This window comes from Oryctolagus cuniculus, chromosome 18, assembly GCF_964237555.1.
Source record: "Oryctolagus cuniculus chromosome 18, mOryCun1.1, whole genome shotgun sequence".
NCBI lineage: Eukaryota > Metazoa > Chordata > Mammalia > Lagomorpha > Leporidae > Oryctolagus > Oryctolagus cuniculus.
The window spans coordinates 7696633-7717320 of NC_091449.1; the positions used below are offsets into that span (position 1 = coordinate 7696633).

The 20688-nt window shown below is 70.5% G+C and overlaps 3 protein-coding genes across 13 annotated transcripts; 2 read left to right on the forward strand and 1 right to left on the reverse strand.

The window, feature by feature from the left end:
• Nucleotides 1–92: 92 nt before the first annotated feature.
• Nucleotides 93–5414, forward strand: AKT1S1 (AKT1 substrate 1). 5 transcript variants are annotated; one of them, XM_051841675.2, is made up of 5 exons: nt 93–233; nt 2415–2800; nt 3801–3878; nt 3950–4119; nt 4647–5414. In XM_051841675.2, the coding sequence occupies exons 2-5, from the start codon at nt 2422–2424 to the stop codon at nt 4788–4790; spliced, it is 771 nt and encodes a 256-aa protein (XP_051697635.2). In that variant the 5' UTR covers nt 93–233; nt 2415–2421; the 3' UTR covers nt 4791–5414. The 5 variants fall into 5 exon arrangements, with proteins under 5 accessions (XP_051697635.2, XP_051697631.2, XP_051697634.2 ...); XM_051841671.2 differs by lacking the exon at nt 93–233 and adding an exon at nt 244–842; XM_051841674.2 differs by lacking the exon at nt 93–233 and adding an exon at nt 246–951.
• A 146-nt stretch (nt 5415–5560) lies between these two features.
• PNKP (polynucleotide kinase 3'-phosphatase) lies at nt 5561–10376 on the forward strand. Of its 4 annotated transcripts, none has more exons than XM_070063032.1 (17): nt 5561–6160; nt 6381–6546; nt 6846–6892; nt 7166–7480; nt 7753–7832; nt 7910–7967; nt 8039–8146; nt 8239–8310; nt 8904–8952; nt 9032–9102; nt 9184–9276; nt 9360–9456; nt 9542–9603; nt 9685–9794; nt 9899–9986; nt 10091–10152; nt 10231–10376. In XM_070063032.1, exons 2-17 carry the CDS (start codon nt 6393–6395, stop codon nt 10346–10348), a joined length of 1584 nt encoding a protein of 527 aa, XP_069919133.1. In that variant the 5' UTR covers nt 5561–6160; nt 6381–6392; the 3' UTR covers nt 10349–10376. The 4 variants fall into 4 exon arrangements, with proteins under 4 accessions (XP_069919133.1, XP_051697627.2, XP_069919134.1 ...); XM_051841667.2 differs by having other exon boundaries at nt 7193–7480; XM_070063033.1 differs by lacking the exons at nt 5561–6160; nt 6381–6546 and adding an exon at nt 6623–6760.
• Nucleotides 10377–10665: 289 nt separating this feature from the next.
• On the reverse strand, nt 10666–15114 carry PTOV1 (PTOV1 extended AT-hook containing adaptor protein). 4 transcript variants are annotated; one of them, XM_051841669.2, is made up of 13 exons: nt 14967–15114; nt 13265–13402; nt 13101–13183; nt 12976–13033; nt 12753–12860; nt 12247–12402; nt 12069–12158; nt 11891–11964; nt 11751–11808; nt 11556–11660; nt 11074–11271; nt 10895–10963; nt 10666–10788 (listed from the first exon to the last, which is right to left on the reverse strand). In XM_051841669.2, the coding sequence occupies exons 1-12, from the start codon at nt 15078–15080 to the stop codon at nt 10952–10954; spliced, it is 1194 nt and encodes a 397-aa protein (XP_051697629.1). In that variant the 5' UTR covers nt 15081–15114; the 3' UTR covers nt 10666–10788; nt 10895–10951. The 4 variants fall into 4 exon arrangements, with proteins under 4 accessions (XP_051697629.1, XP_051697628.1, XP_051697630.1 ...); XM_051841668.2 differs by having other exon boundaries at nt 14731–15069; XM_051841670.2 differs by lacking the exon at nt 14967–15114 and adding an exon at nt 14539–14682.
• Nucleotides 15115–20688: the final 5574 nt, after the last annotated feature.

Below are 20688 nucleotides of genomic sequence, written 5' to 3' on the forward strand. Positions count from 1 at the left end.
CTCACCACGAAGTAAACAAGTGGGAGGATCCGGGGCTCCTCCCCGTGTCTCCCTGAAACCGCCCCCTTCCTGCTTCGTACTGTGTACTGGCAGCGAAGCCAAGGGGTGCCATGTTGCTCGAGGGCACGGCCGTACCCGCTAGCCTGAGGCCATGTTAATGCGGGGCAGTTCCATCTCTCTGCGGGGCGAGGTAGCGAGGTGCTCGAGAAGAGGAACGGATAAAGGCAAAGAAGGTGAGAGGAGCTGTGCGTCGCCCGAGAGCCGACGGACTCGGTACGACGGGACCAAGCCGTCGGCGTCCCCAGGACCGAAGCTGTCCCAGGCGAATTCCTGAGTCACCCTCGAAGCGGGCCGAGTCGCCATGTTGAAGCTGGGCAAACCGAAGCGAGAAATGCTGCCATCTTGGGTCTTTGCCAGCCTTGGCTTCGGAGGGGGTATAGGTTAGAGGGAGAGAGAGCCCATATACACGACGGGCAGGTGAAGCCAGGCTGGTTGCCATGTCGTTAACGGGCACCACTTCCACTTTGTGGAAGAAAGGGTGAGGAACGTTAGGTCGCCCTCCCTAGTTTCTCGTGGTCACGTGTAAGCATGTGTGGGCGGCCATATTTTCTGAGGGCTCCTCGAAGCGGCTTAAGCTGGTAAGCCATTTCCACCATCTTTGTTGTGGGCTAGCCACTGTGGCCAACACTCCCACGGACCTGGATCGAACCCCATGGCGGCCATCTTGGTCTCGGGCGAGCCAGATAAGGAAGGAGGGGAGTCACCCGGAAGTGACATCAGCCCGCCGCCATGCCTTTTGAGGGCGGCGACGGCGCCTGTCCGGCCATGCTGGCTACGGGCACGTGAGTGGAGGCGGCGTTGTGAACCGCGGTGTTGGGAGGATTTGGCCATCCTGAGGCAGAGGGGCTCCGGGAAGGCGCCCGGCTCACGGGAGTGGTATGGCCTGCATAGGTCAGAGGGCAGAGCTAGCCCAGCGGCACGTGGCTGAGCGCTGGAGGGGGGTCGCCCGCGAGAACCGTCGTGTCTGACTCTAGGCAGAGCCTGGACACCCTCATTTTCCGGTGTTCGGACCCACAGGGGTCCTCACCTGGGCCGCGGACCCCGTCCACGGGCCCGAGGGGGTTGTTGGAGGGGCTCCGGGCGCCCCTCACCCGCCCAAAGGCGGGACTTCCGGCCCTGGCCCTCACCTGGGCGGGATTTCCTGTTTTGCTGGGAAAGCGGGTCAGGCCTGGATCCCCGGGGGCTGCGGGGAGGTCGCGGGGCGGCGGCCCCAAGGTCCGCCCGCGCAGGGGTGCCCCGTGCCCCTTGTTAGGGCCGCTTCCAGTCTGACAGGCTGGGGGGGCTTGGCCAGCCGCCCTCCTCCCTGGGGAGCGAGCCCCCGCCCGCACCCCGGGCCTGGCTGCTGGCCTCGGTCGCTGCTCCCCCCGGTTAGGTCCTGTTCCCTGGTGTTGGGAGCCGCGCGCCGTCGGTCAGCGAGCCCCTCCCTGCCCCCTGCCCACGCCGCCCGGTCCCACCCTGGGGCTTCGGGCCGGTGCCTCACTTCCCACCGGATGAGCGGCTCACCGATGGGTGCTGTAACCCCGGTGCTGGGCAGGCCCGGGCCGCTGGCTGTCGGTGAGCGCCCAGCTGAGGGGTCTGGGCACAGGGCAGGGCCAGGCCCACTGGCCTCTGGGATGCCGAGCTGCGAGGGGCACGCGGACCGGACCGCAGCTGGGCCTGAGCCCCCAGTCCCTGACGACACAGAGACAGGGCCAGGCCCTACCCCCTGAGCTGCACCTGCAGGCTGCTTGCCCGGGGACGCAGGGCTCTGGTGTAGGGCCCACGGTGCAGGGAGCCTAGGGCCTGGGTGGCGTGGGGATCGCGGAGGGCCTCTGGGGGCCGCTCCAGCCTTGCAGGAAGCAAGAAGCGGTGGGTGGTCCTCGGGCAGACAGCGGCCCCCCAGTCACGCCGACCACAGGCCCCGCGAGGAGACGGTGTTGCTCAGACGTGGGGGCCCGAAGCAGGAGTTTAGGAAGAGGGAAAGTTGCGTCCACGACAGGACGATGGGAAGCTTGGCCAAGAGCTGTGGGGAGCTGGGGGGAGAGCCCAGTGTTGCCCGTGGGGGCGGCGGGCCCTTGTCCTGGGTGCGGGAGGACCCTCCTGGGGCTGGGGTCACGGTGGGGGGGGACGGCTGTGCCACAAGGAACGTGGGCTCCGTGGCAGCCGCGGCCGGACGTCCCCATCTGCTTACTGCAAACGCCCCTGCCCCGCCCCGCCCACTGGACCCCACAGGAGACAGTCAGGCCCGGCGGAGGCAGAGCTGGCACTCGGCTGGGCATCAGATGCTGGCGGGAGGGACCTGGGTGGGCTCCCAGGGTGGACGGGAGCTGCGGCAGCCAGGCCTCAGCTCCCCCGTGTCCTGCTCTGGCCCACAGGGCGCGGATGGCGTTGGGGCGCCCGGAGGAGCTGTGGGAGGCTGTGGTGGGGGCCGCCGAGCGCTTCCGGGCCCGCACAGGCACGGAGCTGGTGCTGCTGACCGCGGCGCCGCCGCCGCCGCCCCGGCCGGGCCCCTGCGCCTATGCAGCCCACGGCCGGGGGGCGCTGGCCGAGGCCGCCCGCCGCTGCCTGCACGATATCGCCCTGGCCCACAGGGCCGCCGCCGCCGCCCGGCCCCCAGCGCCCCCACCAGTGCCGCAGCCTCCCAGTCCCGCACCCAGCCCGCCCCGGCCTGCCCTGCCCAGGGAGGACGACGAGGAGGACGAGGACGCGCCCACAGAGACCGAGACCTCTGGGGAGCGGCTCGGCGTCAGCGATAATGGAGGTGAGGGGAGGCGGGGGCTGGTCCCGGGCCCTCCTGTCCCCGGAGCCGCGGCCGCTTGCTGTGGCCCCGTGTGACCCGCCCTGAGCCTCATGCCAGCTCCTGCCGGGGGCTGGCACAGGCCGAGCTCCGGGGCGTCTTCCTTGGAGGCGAGGGGCTAGTGGTTCAGCCACGGAATCGGAGGCCTGAGCTGAGGCTGGGGGAGGGGGCGTGGCTGGTGCCCCTGGAGAGCGGCCTTCTCGCCTCGCCCCGGAAGCCCCCCCCAGCAGCCTGGCTCTGAGCCTGGCCCTGTCACGAGTAAGCCGTGGGACCCCGGGCGAGTGACTCCATCTCCATCAGACGGAGGTCACGCCGCGTCCGGTTTCTCTGAGCCCGCGTGGGGCTGAGCGGTGTCGCGGGACTGCAGCCAGATGCTGGCGCCCCGCGTGTGCCGGGGACCCGGCGGGTGACCCGGGGTGGGTGCTGTGGGCACGGTGATGGCGGGGCCCTCAGCCCCGGGGTGACCCGGGGTGGGTGCTGTGGGCACAGTGATGGCGGGGCCCTCAGCCCCGGGGTGACCCGGGGTGGGTGCTGTGGGCACAGTGATGGCGGGGCCCTCAGCCCCGGGGTGACCTGGGGTGGGTGCTGTGGGCACGGTGATGGCGGGGCCCTCAGCCCCGGGGTGACCCGGGGTGGGTGCTGTGGGCACAGTGATGGCGGGGCCCTCACGGCCTGGGGTGACCCGGGGTGGGTGCTGTGGGTACGGTGATGGCGGGGCCCTCAGCCCCGGGGTGACCTGGGGTGGGTGCTGTGGGCACGGTGATGGCGGGGCCCTCAGCCCCGGGGTGACCTGGGGTGGGTGCTGTGGGCACGGTGATGGCGGGGCCCTCAGCCCCGGGGTGACCTGGGGTGGGTGCTGTGGGCACGGTGATGGCGGGGCCCTCAGCCCCGGGGTGACCTGGGGTGGGTGCTGTGGGCACAGTGATGGCGGGGCCCTCACGGCCCGGGGCCCGCCCCCTCCCAGGGCTGTTTGTGATGGACGAGGACGCCACCCTCCAGGACCTGCCCCCCTTCTGTGAGTCGGACCCCGAGAGCACGGACGGTGAGTGCCGCAGCCCCTCCCGGGCGGGGCGGGAGGGCGGGGACGGAAGCTGACGGGCGCCTTTCCTCCAGACGGCAGCCTCAGCGAGGAGACCCCCGCTGGCCCCCCAGCCCACTCAGTGCCCCCGGCCTCAGCCCTGCCCACTCAGCAGTACGCCAAGTCCCTGCCCGTGTCCGTGCCCGTCTGGGCCTTCAAGGAGAAGAGGACGGAGGCGCGGTCGTCGGACGAGGAGAACGGGCCGGTGAGGGGCACTGGGCCAGGGAAGGGGTGGCCGCGGATGGAGGCCTCCCCTCGGCTGCTGCTCCCTGCAGATGGGCCCGCTCTGGGCGGGGTGGCGGGCAGGGCGCCCCCGGGTGCAGGATCTGGGCTGGGCACCCCAGGCAGAGGGCGAGTGGGGCACTGAGGGCCCGGCCCCCTGAGGTCGGCCCCACCCGGAGCTGCAGGCCCAGGTCACAGCGGGGACCCCGCCTGCCCCAGGCTGTAGGGGCCCAGGCAGGGTCCACCAGCTGTGACGTGGGTCCCATCTGGGGCCAGGAGCTGCGGGGGCACCAGGCCTGCATGGGAGCGTGGAGTGACAGCTGATGGCCTGTCCGCGACCTCACATCAGCCCCATTGTCAGAGCGGGGGGCTCACTGGCTCACCGGCTCACCGCAGCCTGCCCAGATCTTCAGATCTGAGGCCCTGTGCCGGAGTGAGGGCTGCGGGACGTGGGGCAGGGCCAGGGACGGAGCAGGCGGTGAGCACCCTCACCCGTCGCCCTGTCCGCAGCCCTCCTCGCCGGACCTGGACCGCATCGCGGCGAGCATGCGCGCGCTCGTGCTGCGGGAGGCCGACGACACCCAGGTGTTCGGGGACCTGCCGCGGCCGCGGCTCAACACCAGCGACTTCCAGAAGCTGAAGCGGAAATACTGAGGCCCGGGAGGGGCCGCCGGGTCCCGCGTCCGCCCCGCCCCGCACGACGCCCCTGGCCCGCCCCCGGAGCTCGCCAATGCCGGCGCGGCCTGGGGCCCGCCCCCCACGTGTCCGCGGCTGGGGCTGCGCGTCCCTGCCAGCCCCGCCCCTCGCCCCGCCCCGCCCGCCGGCGTCTCCCGATTGGGTCGGTCGGTCCTGCCCAGCGACGGCTCCTGCTGCGATTGGTTGACCCCGGCGGGGGCGTGGCTAGCTCCCGGCCGGGGCGGCCGGGTTCGGGCGGAAGCAAAGGGCTCTCCCCGCGGAGCGGCTCCGGCCCCGGGGCGCGGCCCAGCCCTGGTGTCCAGACTCGGTCTGCAGCCATCCCGCGTTCACACTACTGAGGCTCGGGCTGGTTTAGCCCGCCTCGCCCACGTCCTGACACGGCTGCTCGGCCCTGTCCCCGGCCCCTCCAACAGCCTGCCAGGCGCACCAGCCCCCGCCCCTCCCGCCCACAGGTGCCTTAATGGGCCCTCGTCCACCCACGTGGGGAGAGGGGGCCTCACTCTCCGGCCCTGCTGCGGGGGGAGAGGGGGGTGGGAGCCGGGAATGGGAAGGGCGCTCTGAGATTAAAAGTTTTACTTCTGACGTGAGCGTGACGTGTGCTGTGCATTCAGCTTAGACGCTCCTGGGCCGGACGCGCAGAGCGAGGCTGGGAGTTGGAATCACTCCCAGCTCCACGGGCCAGGAACGGGGCACTCGTGGGCAGGGGAGGGCTCCGGCCCCGTGGACCAGAGTCGGGCAGTCGGGCCGGTGGCACTGTCCCCACGTTATGGCCGGGTGGGACACTCGTGGGCAGGGGAGGGCTCCGGCCCCGTGGACCAGAGTTGGGCAGTCGGGCCGGTGGCACTGCCCCCACGTTATGGCCGGGTGGGGCACTCGTGGGCAGGGGAGGGCTCCGGCCCCGTGGAGCAGAGTCGGGCCGGTGGCCGGGGAATCTCGGTTTCCCATCAGGTCGCGACCAGAGGAACGCCAGCAATAGGATTTTCTGCCGCTTGTATATTTCCGTGTGAACTCTTGATATTCGCGTAGCAATCCCTCTGCGGCGTCGGGTGTGAAGCAATAGACCGACCTAGGTAGGGGCGGCCCCTCGGACTGACTCCACCACAGGCGCCGGGAATTCGAGAGGAGTTCGCACGGGTCACCGACGCCCCCTAGGGGCCGAACCTGACACTGCAGCGAGAGCGAGCGGGGGGCGGGGCCGGAGCTCCGCCCCCTCGGCGCGCCCAGTCACTTCCGTCCGCCGGGACCCGAGAGGCGGCGGCGAGGGCAGGGCGCCTCGGGCGGGCCCGCCTTGGCTTGAAGCGACGCCGGAGTCCGGGCAGCCGGCGCGGGTGAGCGTGTGCGGGCGAGGCGGCGGCGCGCGAAGCTCTGAGCCCAGCCCCGAGGAATCGGGGACTCGGGCCGGCGGGGAGCCGGAGCCGGCGTCGTCGCCAGGGAAACGGCACGAGCCCGAGGCCGCGAGGGGGTGGGACTTCCTGGCGGACGGGCTGGGAAGAGGCGGGACTTCCTGTGGAACTGGGGCGCCCGCCGTTCAGACCCGTTCCCCTTTAGTCTGCACGCGCGATGGCCGAGACGGAGCAGCCCCGGGGCCGCCTGTGGCTGCAAAGCCCCCCGGGAGGGGCGGCCCCCATCTTCCTGCCCTCGGACGGGCAGCCCCTGGTCCTAGGCCGGGGGCCACTGACGCAGGTTACGGACCGGAAGTGCTCGAGAACCCAAGGTGGGCGGGGCCCGGGCCGGGGGTGTGGCCTGCCCGGAAGCAGGAACCGCTTCCTAGCAGGCGCTGGGCCCGGCGAGGCCGAGGGGGGCGGGTGCCCTCTGGGAAGCAGAGGAGTGGGTGGCTGAGCCTGAACTGGGGCCAGCCAGACCCCGCGGAGAGAAGCGCCCCGATTCCAGAGAGAAAGCGCCCGTGTGGTCGGCGGTCCTGTCTTGAAGTAAACCGCCTCCCGGCCCCGCGCCCCAGTACCGGGAAACCAGTCACACGGGGGCCGCACCCTGACCTCACTCCCCCACCCGCAGTGGAGCTGGTCGCGGACCTGGAGACCCGGACCGTGGCGGTGAAACAGGTGCGAGCGCGGCCTGGGGGTCGGGTCTAGCCAGAGAGCACCGCCTTCGGGGACACGCCCCTAGGGATCTGATTGGCTGAGGAAGAGCGTGGCCAGCCCCTGGAGAGTGGCTGAGGGGGGAAGGGGCGTGGCCAGTGCAGCCTCCCCTGCTGCGGTAGGGCAGCCTCCTGTAACCTCTCAAAGCCCTGATTGGTGGGTGCAGTGAGGAGGTGGGGCTTGTAAGTCCCGTCCCTGGGTGTTTGATTGGAGGTTGGTGCTGGGGGGCGGGGCCAGCCGCAGTTCCTTCCCCTTTCTCTGCAGCTGGGAATTAACCCCTCAACTGCTGGCACTCAGGAACTGAAGCAGGGTTTGGAGGGCTCGCTGGGGGTTGGGGATACGCTGTATTTGGTCAATGGCCTGCACCCGCTGACCCTGCGCTGGGAGGAGACCGACTCACCAGGATCCCGGCCAGCTACTCCACCCGGCACCCCTCCAGAGCCCCCAGAGGAGGAGCCGCCGGAGAAGCGGAGGCGGAGGTCGGCTCCAGGCTGGGCGCACCTGGACAAGCTGCTGGTGTTCACCGCGCCCGGCGTGCAGCCCCGCGCCAAGGTGAGGCCCAGGCCCGGCTTTGCTCGGCCTCCAGCGCTCGGAGCTGGACCCGGGGTCAGCGCGGCGCGTGCCCACCCCGCAGTCACCCCCCGAAGCTTAGCTCCCGCTGTGTCTAAGTGCAGACCGGGCAGAGCTCGGGTACCTTAACCCCCGTCTTAGAGGTTGGGGTACCGGGGGCAGCCACGAGAGACAGGAAGGACTTGGGGTTCTCCCAGGGCGCTCGGATGGGCGGTGGGGTCACCGGGCTGCTGCTGTCCCCCTGGCGTCCCCAGGTGGCTGGCTTTGATCTGGACGGGACCCTCATCACCACCCGCTCCGGGAAGGTCTTTCCCACTGGCCCCAGTGACTGGAGGTGAGCACGGGGGAGGGAGCGAGGGGGCCCGGAGCCACCTCCGGCCCCGGGTCAGCAGGGCTTCCCGCCTGCCCTAGGCTCCTGTACCCGGAGATTCCGCGGAGGCTACGGGAGCTCGTTGCGGATGGCTACAAGGTGCGTGTGCCTGGGCTGTGGGCCGGGCAGGGCCAGAGCCGCGCGCCCGCTGACGGCCCCCTGCTCCCCAGCTGGTGATCTTCACCAACCAGATGGGCATCGGGCGCGGGAAGCTGCGGGCAGAGGAGTTCAAGGCCAAGGTGGAGGCCGTGCTGGAGAAGCTGGGGGCCCCCTTCCAGGTACGGCCGGGGCGCCTGGCTGGCAAGGCGGAGGGCGGCTTCCAGGGGCGCGGGGAGCAGCGGCGTGACGTCCCATGCCGACCCCACCCCAGGTGCTGGTGGCCACGCACGCGGGCTTGTACCGGAAGCCGGTGAGCGGTATGTGGGACTACCTGCAGGAGCAGGTGAGCAGCCCCGCCCTGGCCCCCGCGCGCTGGAGGCCTGCTCGCCGCCCCGGCCGCGCCTTCTCTCCCCAGCTGCCACATCCTAGGCGCTGGAGGCCCGAGCCCGCTATGCGGAGGGCCTGTCCGCATCGTCCCCACGCTCAGCCGTAGCTCAGGTCGCTGGCATCCTGGGCGGGACGCACTAGCGCCCCGGCCTGCTCCAGTACTGCTGGCGAGGGTGTGAAATAGGCAGGGTGGAGCTTGGGCATCGGCCATGCGTCGCGGCGGCCTCCTAGACACGGTCTGGGAGTGGTCAGGGAGCCCGGTGTCCCCGTGAGGCAGGAGGGGACCTGCGTGGGGACGGGCGCCCCCTGGCGGCCACGTGGGGAACAGGGCCGAGCGGCCGTCGGCTGAGTGGGAGCGGGCGCCCTCCAGCGGCCGTCTGGGGGACGGGATCCGGCTGGGCCAGCCGCTGGGGTGAGAGGCGCAGGGGCTGCAGACGGAAGTCAGGGGGTCGGGCCTCAAGCCGACCGAGCAGACAGCCCGGGGAGCCCCCTGGTGCTGGAGGGGACAGCGCTGTGGGACAGGGTTCTCACTGCTCGTGTATCTCCCAGGCCAATGAGCGCATGCCCATCTCCATCGGGGACAGCGTGTTTGTAGGAGGTAGGGGCCAGGGGCCGCTGTGGGGGCTGGGGGCCCGGCTCGAGCTTGCCGGTGGACAGGGGGTGTCCTTGGGTTGCAGACGCAGCAGGACGCCCAGCCAACTGGGCCCCTGGACGGAAGAAGAAAGACTTCTCCTGTGCCGACCGCCTGGTGAGGCTCCGGCCCTGCCCCCCACCCCGCCCGACCCCTGACCCCCGCCCGAGCCCGAGCCTGACCCCCGCTTCCTCCCAGTTCGCCCTCAACCTCGGCCTGCGCTTCTCCACGCCCGAGGAGTTCTTTCTCAAGTGGCCGGCGGCCAGCTTCGAGCTCCCAGCCTTCGACCCGGTGAGGCTGGGGGAGGAGTGGGGGCGTGTGGAGGGGGCTGTGGGTGTGTGTGGGGGCACGGGCTCACTTCCCTCCCCCCCCAGAGGGCCGCGTCACCCTCAGGCCCCCTCTGGCTCCCGGAGTCCAGCCCCCTGCTGAGCGACAGCCCGGAGGTGGTGGTCGCCGTGGGATTCCCTGGCGGTGAGGCCCTGACCCTTGACCTCCGGACGCCTGAGCCCCCCCCCCCCGTGTCCTGGGGCTCCGCTGAGGCTCTTCGCCCCCACAGCCGGGAAGTCCACCTTCCTTACGGAGCACCTCGTGTCGGCCGGCTACGTCCACGTGAACCGGGTAGGGCCCCGGCCGCGCGGCCCGCCCCTGCCCCTCGGGTCCCCACCCCGCAGCTACCGACCCGCTGTGCCCGCCCCGCAGGACACGCTGGGCTCCTGGCAGCGCTGCGTGACCGCGTGTGAGGCGGCCCTGAAGCAGGGCAGGCGGGCGGTGATCGACAACACGAACCCGGACGCGGCCAGCAGGGCCAGGTGCGGGCGGGGGCGGGGCCGGGGGCGGGACCAGGTGCGGGCGGGGGCGGGGGCGGGACCAGGTGCGGGATGGGGGGAGCCGCCCGCTGACGCCCCGCCCGCAGGTACATCCAGTGCGCCAGGGCCGCGGGGGTGCCCTGCCGCTGCTTCCTCTTCACGGCCACGCTGGAGCAGGCGCGCCACAACAACCGGGTGAGCCCCTCGCCTCGGCCCGGGGCGTGGGAAGCAGGCAGGGGCGCCGGGACCGCCGGCCCCGCCCCCCGCCCACCTGACCGCCCTGCGCCCCCACCCCACAGTTCCGCGAGATGACAGGCTCCTCGCACGCACCCGTGTCGGACGTGGTCATGTACGGCTACAGGTACCGCAGCCGGGGTCCCGCGGGCGCGGGGCGGAGGGGGCCGGGCAGGACGCCCCCTCACCCCCCCCCTTTCTCCAGGAAGCAGTTCGAGGCCCCGACGCCCGCCGAGGGCTTCGCCGCCGTCCTGCAGATCCCCTTCCGGCTGCGGCTGGAGCCACGGCTCGAGCGGCTGTACCGCCAGTTCTCCGAGGGCTGAGCCCGCAATAAACGCGCTTTGCCGCCGACCTGGCCCGCGTCTTGCTGGGGGGCGGGGCGTGGAGGCCGGAGCAGCGGGGAGGGCCTGGCGGTCGGCCCCCTGCGTCCAGCCCAGCCGTGCAGGGGCCCCAGGCCGGACGAACACAGGATGCCCACGGAGACGGGAGCCCGGGAGCCGGCCCAGGAGCCAGCGCGGCCCGGCCAGGTGACCCAAGGCGGCGGGCTGGGTCCGGGATTCGCGCAGTGCGGCCTGCAGACCTCTGCCCCCTCCTCTGCTGGATGGGGGGCGGGGCCCACAGAGCCAGGGAGGCGCGCGTGTGCTTTTGAAAGGCTTTATTGGGGAGCCGTACAGGGTGGGGCCCGTCCTCGATGACCTCGCGACACCGTCCTCCACGTCGCTGGGCAGCACCATCCCAGGGCCCCTGCTCAGAGGCCTCTGACCTGGGGGGGCAGGGGTGCCGTGGGAAGGGCTGGGCTGTTCCCCTCACCCCCACCCCTGCCCCCGCCGCGCCCGGGGCGCCGGCACCACCGCGCGGCTCCCGCTCACCAGTCTCCACGGCGGCCTCAGCTGACTCCTGGAGGGGCCGGCCCGGGGGAGCGGCCACTACCCCCCCATCTGCGGGGGAGGCGCGGGCGGGCGGGTCAGCGGTGCCAGCACGCGGCCCCCTCCCCGCGCCCCGGGCCTCACCCTGCCCCGCCCCGCGCTCGCCCCCGCCCCGCGCTCACCCCGCGCTGCTGCTGCTCCTGCTCCAGGTTGCGCTGCAGCACCTGCTGCTGGTTGGCGATGACGCGCCGGATGCCGCTCACGAAGCCGCCCTGGTCGTGCGGGATGAGGCCGATGAAGATCTTCTTCTCCGAGGAGTAGAGCAGCATGAGCACGCGCACCTCGCACGACGCCTTGTAGGAGAAGTGCACGCAGCCGGCCTGGGGGCGGCCGGGGCTCAGGCGCGCACTCGGCACAGGCCCGTCACCCCCTGGGCCAGGCCAGCGGTGAAAGCCCCCGGGAGCGCCCCGGGGCTCAGGGCCCGGAGGGGCGTGGGAAGCAGGAAGTAAGCAGGGGCGCCGGGACCGCCGGGACTGCCGGCCCCGCCCCTCGGGCCGCCCCAGGCCCCGCCCCGCCGCTCACGAAGCCCCGGGCCCCGCCCCTGGCACTCACGAAGCCCCGCCCCCGCCCCTCGGGCCCCCCGGGCCCCGCCCCTGGCACTCACGAAGCCGTTGTCCATGACGCGGCACAGGCTCTTGAGCGTCTCCAGGTCCTTGGTGAAGTGGAGCTGCACCAGGCGCGAGTTCCGGAAGAGCGGCACGAGCGTGGTCTGCGGGGGGCGGGAGGCGCGGCTCAGGCCCCGCCCCTGGCCCCGCCCCCTGCCCGGCCCCGCCCCGCCCCCGCCGGCCCCGCCGCTCACCAGCAGCTGCTGCGGGATGAGCTGCATGTGCAGCCGCCTGGGCCACTGCTCCGTCCTCCTGCGGGCGGGGCGGGCGGGCGCGCGGTCAGTCCTGGTCAGTCCCGCCGCCTCCCAGGGCGCCCCGGCCCCCCGACACTCACAGGATCTCCCCCTGGTTCACGTAGACGTGCGCCGGCAGCCACCTCTTGGAGCGACTGTTGGGCTCAGGCCTGGGCTTTGGGGAGGGGGCAGGGAGAGGAGACCTCAGCGCGGAGGGCCACAGGCTCGGGGCCCCCCAGGCTCCGCACGCGCAGCGCCCCCAGCGCCCCCAGGCCTCACCTCCTGCCACTCCATGACCCCGCTCCAGGCCAGGAACTTGTTGTTGACGATCTGGACAGGGCCCGAGTGGACGCCCCCGGGGCCCACTGCCTGTGGGGGAGGGGCGCTCAGGGCCGCACCCCAAGACCCACAGCAGCCCCGCGCCCACCCGGGGTCCCGGCGGGAAGCGCCCGCCCACCTGCTTGCGGGTGGTGATGACCTGCCGGATGGCGTTGACGAAGCCACTCTGGTCGTAGGGGATGAGGCCCATGAAGATCTTCTTCTTGGACGAGTACAGCAGCATGAGCACGCGCACCTCGCACGGGGAGATGTGCGGGAAGAGCATGCAGCCGGCCTGGGGGGAGGGCGCCGTCAGGGCTGGGCGAGCTCGGGGCTCCCTCCCGTCGGGCAGCCGGCACGAGGGCCTGAGTGCAGCAGCCGCCCCTCCTGTGCCTCAGTTTCCCCAGCTGGAGCACAGTAACAGCGGTACACAGCAAGCGCTACATAAACGCTCATTGACTCGGGCGCTAGTGGTTCTGGAGTGGGAGTGGGAGGGTGACGGGGGTCCTGCTGCTGGCCTGTCGGTACAGCCGCACCCTGGCCACAGGCCCCGCGAGGAGGAGCCGCCCAGACATCAGGGAGCAGGCGCGCCCCGGGCAGCCGGCTCGGCCAGCACCTGCCGCGCCCCGCCCACTCCCCACTCACGAAGCCGTTGCCCATGACTCGGCAGAGCCCCTTGAGCGAGTCGCAGTCCCGGTTGGTGAAGTGGAACTGAGCCAGCTGCGAGTTGCGGAACAGGGGGCCCAGGGTGGTCTGCGGGCGACAGGGAGGGGCGCGCTCAGGCGGGGCCGTGGGCGCGGGCGGGGCGGGGGGCGCGCTCAGGCGGGGGCGCGGGCGGGGCGGGGGGCGGGCGCGGGCGGGGGCTCACCAGCAGCTGCTGCGGGATCAGCTGCATGATCAGCTTCTGCGGCCACTGGTCGGTCTCCCTGCGGGGAGGAGGGGTCAGGGCCCGCGGCCAGCCGCGCCCCTGCCCGCGCCCGCGCCCGCACTCACAGGTTCTCGCCCTGGTTCACGTAGGCCTGGCAGGGCAGCGCGCGCTTCAGCTTCGCCGTGGAGTCCGAGTACGGTCTGCGCTTCTGCGGGGCGGGAGGGGCGTCACGGCGCGGCCGGCCAGGCCCGCCCCCACGCGCCCACGTCGTGCCCAGCGCGCGCCTCACCTCCTGCCACTCCAGGACGCCGCTCCAGGCCAGCAGCTTGTTGCTGAGCCGGTGCTCGCTGACCGCCAGGCCCCCGAGGGACAGCCCGGGGGAGGAGGGCCCGATGGGACCCAGGGCCCCGAACACCCGAGCGCCCTCCTGCGGGGAGGGAGGCAGTGAGGCGCATCCCGCAGCCTCTGCCCCACGCCTGGGGCCCTGACACAGCCAGATCAGCGGTCTGGGGAGGCTCCCGGGCCCACAGCCCTGCCAGGCGCCCTGGACCAGAGGAGGGCTCAGCGCCCGAACACAGCGGCCTTCTCCCAGCGACCTCAGAAACTGCCCCGCGGCAGGGAGTCCGAGTCCGAGGACCCGCGCGCGGCTTCAAGTGGCCAAAATAAATAATCTCGGGACACTTTTCCCCCCGATCACACCTGCTGTGGCAGGGTCCGGGGGGCGGGGCACTCGCAGGTGAGCTGAGATGGAGCCTGGAGCGCGGCCCGGCCATCAGGCAGCTCACCTGGGGCTGTCCTACCTGCCACATTCGGGGCGCGCAGTGCCTGGGGGGGCTAAGCAGCGGGCCCCCCTGCGCGCACGCACTGCCACACAGCAGGGTTTAGGGTCACCTGGAAGGCAGGCTGGCCGCTGGGCACCTGGGAGCTGGCTGGATCTGGGGTCCCGCAGGGAACCGTCAGGGACGCCTGCCTGGCACCCAGGCATACCCGCCCTGGCAGCAAGAGCACACCCAGATGAGGGCTCACCTGCTACCCCCCCCCAAAGTAAATCTCCACCCGGACAGGTGCCGCCGCCCCGTGCGCCACGCAGGGGGGCCCGCGGAGCACCTGGAGGGGAGCTCAAAGCCCCGGGAGCACACGTCTCGGGGCCCGGGCGTCCACGCGTGTCCCGTCCGCGAACGAGCCGCGAGCAACACGGGCACGCGCGCTCGCACCGCCCTCGAGAAAGCCTCGCCGGGGGTTCTGAAAAGTGCATGCCGCCTGCAGGAGCCGCACGGCGCGCGCCGACGCCCAAGGTCCCGGGCGTGCGTGGGAGTCAACTCCAGGGTCGGCCACTGGCAGGACCTGGGGGAGGACGCCACCCGGGACCGCACGGGCGCGCGCGTGCGGAACGCAGCCCCTGGCCCCCACGTCCAATGCCCTGCCCCTGCCCAGCAAGGAAGCAACTTTGCAATCGGAAAAACAAGCGCGCGCGGCGCCCGCCCCCCACCCGCGTCCAGCGGGCCGCGCAGTCAGCAGTAATCTGAGCCCGCCCCGCCCCCGGGCCCCCCCACCCCGGCCTACCCGCCTAACAAAGGGGAGAGCCGGACGCGGACCACCCGGGGCCACGGGGGACCTCGGCCCCGCGCGGGGCCACCCCCCGCGCCTCGGCGGCGCCCCCGGAGAGGAGGGGGCTGCGCACAGTGGCGTGGGAGCCTGGGGAGGCCCCCGGGGGCGGGGCCGTGGAAGGCTCTGGAAGCAAGGCGCGGGGCTCACCATGGGAGGGGCCGAGCGGGCCCGGATCCGCGGCGGCTGCGGCCCCCGGGGGCTGGCGGGCCAGGAGCGCGAGCGCACGGCGCGCACCGCGAGCGGCCGCGGGGGGCGGCCGCGACCCCCGAGGGGACCCCCAGCGCCGGAGCGGTGCGGAGCGCGGCGCGGACGGACCATGGCAGCAGGAGCGGGCTGGGGGCTGCCGCGGGCCACCGACCGAGGGGCGACGGGCTGAGCCGTACCAAGCGCGGGGGACGCGCTGCCTGAGGGGTCGCCGCGGCCAAACCACTGCGGCGCGCGGGGGAGCCCGGCGCGTACCAACCGCGTCCGCGAGGGGCGTGGCCGGAGCGTACCATGCGGGGCGGGGGGAACCCGGGAAAAGGGGGAGCGAGGGACCGGCCGCAGGGGGACACGTCGGGCCGCTCCGGCCGGCGGGGCGGGGCCGGGAGGGCGCGCGAGGGAAGTTTTAGGGGGCGTGGCGGAGGCCGCAGACGGTACCAAAGAGTTGGAGAGGGTGGACTTGAAGACGGTGCCACTTCGGTTCTGGGCTGGGAGTCAGGACTCCCGCGCAGTCAGGAGACCATACCAAAACACTTCAGGAAATAGGGGAGGACGTATAATGAGTCGGGGGGACGAGGGACCCTACCAGAGAGGACTGGGGTACGGATCGCACAGCGCACATTGGAGCGCTTAAGGTTTTCTTGGTAGCGGTGACGTGGTTGATGGGGAAGGGACTACAACTCCCAGAGGCCCTCGCGGGACGGGGCGGGGCCCGCGGCCCATGAAGCCCGCCCCCGCTAGTCATAGCCGTGCGCCCATTGGCTCCCGCGTCCAGGCTCCGCCCACCCGCTGTGAGCCGCTCAGCTGTCGCTGAATTCTTGCTTGAATCTGTTTCGTCTAAATATCTATACTTACAGCGGTTGTGACGTCAAATAATAAACCCGTGCTTGGCACGGTACTCAAATACTTGTCAGCTTTTCTTGAAAAAGAGCCCAGAGGCCCCGCACGCGTAGGGCGCGGGTTCGCATCCCTGCTCCACTCGGGCCCCCGCGCCCGCCCGAGCCGTCCACGCGAGACCCGAATAAAACCCTCGGCGGCGGCCCGGCCCTCCGACCCTTTCCACTCAGTGCACCCTTAACGAGCAGACAGAGGCCCGTTTTCGGCGGGAGACCGATCACGGGCTGTGGCTCCCGGTCAGCAGCGTGGAGGCAGCGGGGCGGTCAGGCCAGCCCGGTCACGCCGGCTGCGCGGCTCCCGGCTCCAGAGCCGGCTGGAGGCAGACTCGCTCGTAACTTTGTGGATATTTTTAAGGACCTCTGGCTGCTTTACGGGGAATGAAACTCCTGGGAAGGGGGAGGCACCTGCGCATCCCGTCGCCTGCCTGGTCCTGAGGCCCGGCCCGCCTCCCCCGCCCCGGCCCTCCTCCACGCCCCGGTCCAGGCACAGCCCCGGGCGGCCGGGCGGGTCACTCGTGGGCGAGCTCAGCCAGGGAGAAGCAGAGTCCAGGGCCAGAGACGTAATCAAATGGTATCTTTACTGAACGGTGGCCAATGCATGGGACAGAATACAAACACGCAGGGCACTGCAGCCTAGGTGTGCAGTTCAAGATTGAAAAAATACAGATTGAAAAATAGAAAGATTTACTCATTAAAATTGTTTCCTCTTTCATCATTCTCTTGCTCCTTTGACTTGAAGCCGGAAGGCTGGCGCGGCCCGGGCGGTCCCGGGCTCCGCCTCGGCCCCGGGGCTCAGGCCTGAGCGCTGGGCGGCAGAAGCGAGGGCCGGAGCCGGCGCCCAGCGGCCCGGTGGCCGAGCGGACGGTGCTCAGCGGGCTCCCCACGTCCGGGCGTCTCTTTCGAGGCGGGGAGTGACAGGGAGTCCGGGGTCTGCTGGCCCCTCCCACAGAGGTAGGATGTCCTTCACAAGCCGGCTCTCAGCTGAGGCTGGAACCACGCCTCCAGGTCAGCCGGCATCCCCCCCCCCTCGTGGCAGCGGGTGTGACCTTGCAGCCTTGACCTTCAGGGTGGGGCAACCTTTCACCCAGAGCTGGCAGAGAGGGCTGAGCCCCTAAGGAGACCCCACTATCTCCATTAGCCCAAGCCCATCAACATCCGTATGAGACCCCCCCCCGTCCAATAGGCACCCCCAGTAGGATGACCCAATGGACAGACAGTATCGCCTTAAAGACCCAGGCCCTTCCTCAGAGCCAGGGTCCAGCTCGGGCACCCCCCGCTCTCCCCTCTGCCCGGACGCCTTCCCTGTCGCTTGCCAATCGAATAAAAGTTTCCGCCTCTTTGCAAACTGTTCCCTGGCTTTTTATTTCTATACTAAGGTGAGGGGAAGAACCCACGGGACTCCCTCCAGCAACTCCCCTCCGTGCCTGGTAACACGAGTGTTCCCCGCCATCGCTGGCCTCGGGCGCCCGGGCCGGGCCCCGCCTCCCTGCCTCACCCCTGGGGTCAGCCAGGACGCCCCTGCGCTCATGCCCTCGGGAACTCCTCCATGCACCTACCCTGGCCGCGGCCCGGCTCTCCGCAGGGGCAGGGGTCCCACCAGGGGGACTCAGCAGAGCCCTCCTACCTCTGACACAGCCGCCCCTCCTCGGCCACGTGCAGCCCCCACGTGGTACACTTGCCTGGTCTCCCCCTGCCCAGCCCCTGCCATCAGCCAGTGCTGGGGTGGGGTCCTCAGCCAGGAACCCTAACCCTTTCGGGTCTGCATCCAGCCCTGGGTCCCCCGGCTCCCGCCTCCCCCAACCCAAGTCCTTTTTATTAAGTACATATTGTGAGAAAAAGAACACCCTGAAGAGCCCAACATTATGTAAATTAGCTTAGGGGGCAGCGTGACCTAAGCAACCTCCTAACACAGCAGGACGGAGCCCGCACCATCAGAACACAAAAGGGGAGGGAACTCTCGCCGAATAAATTTCCAAATGCCGCCGCCGGCTCACGTCATTTTTAATAATTCTATTCTAAGCCGGCGCCGTGGCTCAATAGGCTAATCCTCCACCTTGCGGCGCCGGCACACCGGGTTCTAGTCCCGGTCGGGGTGCCGGATTCTGTCCCGGTTGCCCCTCTTCCAGGCCAGCTCTCTGCTATGGCCAGGGAGTGCAGTAGAGGATGGCCCAAGTGCTTGGGCCCTGCACCCCATGGGAGACCAGGAGAAGCACCTGGCTCCTGCCATTGGATCAGCATGGTGCGCTGGCCGCGGCAGCCATTGGAGGGTGAACCAACGGCAAAGGAAGACCTTTCTTTCTGTCTCTCTCTCTGACTGTCCACTCTGCCTGTCAAAAATTAAAAAAAAAAAAAAATAATAATTCTATTCTAAAGCCCTGGATGGTCTCACCCTTACCACCACGTGTATCCTGAGCGATGGCAGAGGGGATTTAACCACATTGAGACCAGGGGACACAGCAGGGCTCACCGCAGTAGCCCGGTGACCTCAGCTAGCACGTATCCTCTGAGTAACAGGACAGAGTCAGCTGTCAAGAGACTTTTGAGGCCGGTGCCACGACTCACTAGGCTAATCCTCCACCTTGCGGCGCCGGCACACCAGGTTCTAGTCCCGGTCGGGGCGCCGGATTCTGTCCCGGTTGCCCCTCTTCCAGGCCAGCTCTCTGCTGTGGCCAGGGAGTGCAGTGGAGGATGGCCCAAGTGTTTGGGCCCTGCACCCCATGGGAGACCAGGAGGAGCACCTGGCTCCACCATCGGATCAGCGCGGTGCGCCGGCCGCAGCGGCCATTGGAGGGTGAACCAACAGCAAAGGAAGACTTTTTTTTTTTTTTTTGACAGGCAGAGTGGACAGTGAGAGAGAGAGACAGAGAGAAAGGTCTTCCTTTTGCCGTTGGTTCACCCTCCAATGGCCGCTGCGGCCGGCGCACTGCGCTGATCCGATAGCAGGAGCCAGGAGCCAGGAGCTTCTCCTGGTCTCCCATGGGGTGCAGGGCCCAAGCACCTGGGCCATCCTCCACTGCACTCCCTGGCCACAGCAGAGGGCTGGCCTGGAAGAGGGGCAACCGGGACAGAATCCAGCGCCCCAACCGGGACTAGAACCCGGTGTGCCGGCGCCGCTAGGCGGAGGATTAGCCTAGTGAGCCGCGGCGCCAGCCGGAAGACCTTTCTCTCTGTCTCTCTCTCTCACTGTCCACTCTGCCTGTCAAAAAAAAAAAAAAAAAAAAAAAAAGTGAGCTCCGTTTACACCCACCCCTTCCCTTTCTAGAAGGTTCTGGAAGCCACAGAAGCAGAGGGTGGTGAGGTGTCTACTGTAAAAGGCGCAGCAGAGAGGCTGCTGCGGGGACCTTTAGCGCCAGCACCTGACGTGGGCGTTGGTTCGTTCGAGTCCCGGCGGCTCCACCTCTGGTGCAGCTCTGCCAGTGCGCCTGGGAAAGCAGCAGAGGGTTGGCCAATGCCTGGGCCCTGAACTCGCATGGCCACAAGAAGCTCCTGGCTCCTTCCTGGCGTCTGTCTGGCCCGGTTCTGGCCGTTCCGGCCATTGGGGAGTGAACCAGCAGGGGAAGACCTCTCTCGCTAAAAGGCTTGGAGACCAGGGGTTGCTCCAGGCTGCCAACCACCGCACGGGGTGGGGGAGCCAGGGCGAGGCTGGGGTCCCGCCGACCGCCGAGAGGGGCAGGAGAGAGAGGGGCCCCGACACCGGCGAGGCCCCAGCTCTGCAACTCCGAACCTCCACCCCAGGAGACGCCAAGGCCGCGGGCGGGCTCACAGGGAGGGCGAGGGGCTCAGACCCCGTCTGCCCGAAGGCACGGGATCAAGGAGAACGGCAGGCAGGAGTCCCACAGCCCTGCGGCCCCGGAACGGCCAGGCGGCAGCGGGCACAAGGTGGCCGTGCAGACGAGCGGCCAGGACAAGGCAGGCGCCTCCCCGGGCCCCGGTGGCTGAGCCCGGGCGGGCAACCCATCTCGCAGGGCTCCTGAGGGGGGCCGACCACGGCCACCCCAGCTCACTCCTGCGCCTCGGTGCCCTGCCCTGAGGCAGACCCTGCAAGCTGACTGCCTGCCCCTGTCCCTTCCCCGCTGTGTGCAGCCGCCACTGCTGCCTGGGTAAGCGTCGCATCCTGGCCCCAGGCAGGCTGGGTGATGATGTTCCTCCCCAGTCTCCCAGGCAACCAGGCTCCGCCCAGGGCAGCACCCCCCAGGGCAGGCTCCGCCCAGCTGCAGGCTCCGCCCAACGTAAGGCTCCGCCCAGCGACAGCACCGCCCAGCGGCAGCACCATCCAGCAGCAGGCTCTGCCCAGAGCAGGCTCCACCCAGGGCAGGCTCTACCCAGGGCAGGCTCCACCCAGGGCAGGCTCCGCCCAGAGGCAGCACCACCTAGCGGCAGGCTCCGCCCAGTGCAAGTTCCACCCAGCGGCAGACTCCGCCCAGAGCAGGCTCCGCCCAGCGTCAGGCTCCACCCAGCAGCAGCATCGCCCTGGGCAGGTTCCGCCCAGAGTCAGACTCCACCCAGTGGCAGACTCCGCCCAGTGAAAACTCCACCCAGCGGTAGCACCACCCAGCGGCAGGCTCCGCCCAGGGCAGGCTCCGCCCAGCGGCATCACCGCCCAGTGGCAGCCCCATGTGAGGGCTGCTGGGCACGTCTGTCAAGCGGTCTGTCAAGCGTTCAGATGACCACAGCTTCCGCTGTCACCCGATGGGACCCCCGGGGACCCGGCTGATGCAGAGTTGCGGAGATGATGGCCTGTCCGCGGCCTCCCCACGTCGGGAGCGCCCCCCAGGCCCCAGTCCCCTCCTGGGGGCACCTAGCACAGAGGGGTCGGGGTTGAGTCGCGCCCTGAGAGCTACGCTGAAGATGGGGTCCCCAGCCCAGGGCTGTGACCTGGCCCTGAGGAGCTCAGGCCCCGGGACAGCGGAGGCAATGACCATACACCACCTGGGGGTGGGGACGCCCGGAGGTGGTCTTCCGCCCCCCAGGCATCCAACACCGCCTTCAGGAAAACGCACCCCAGGAA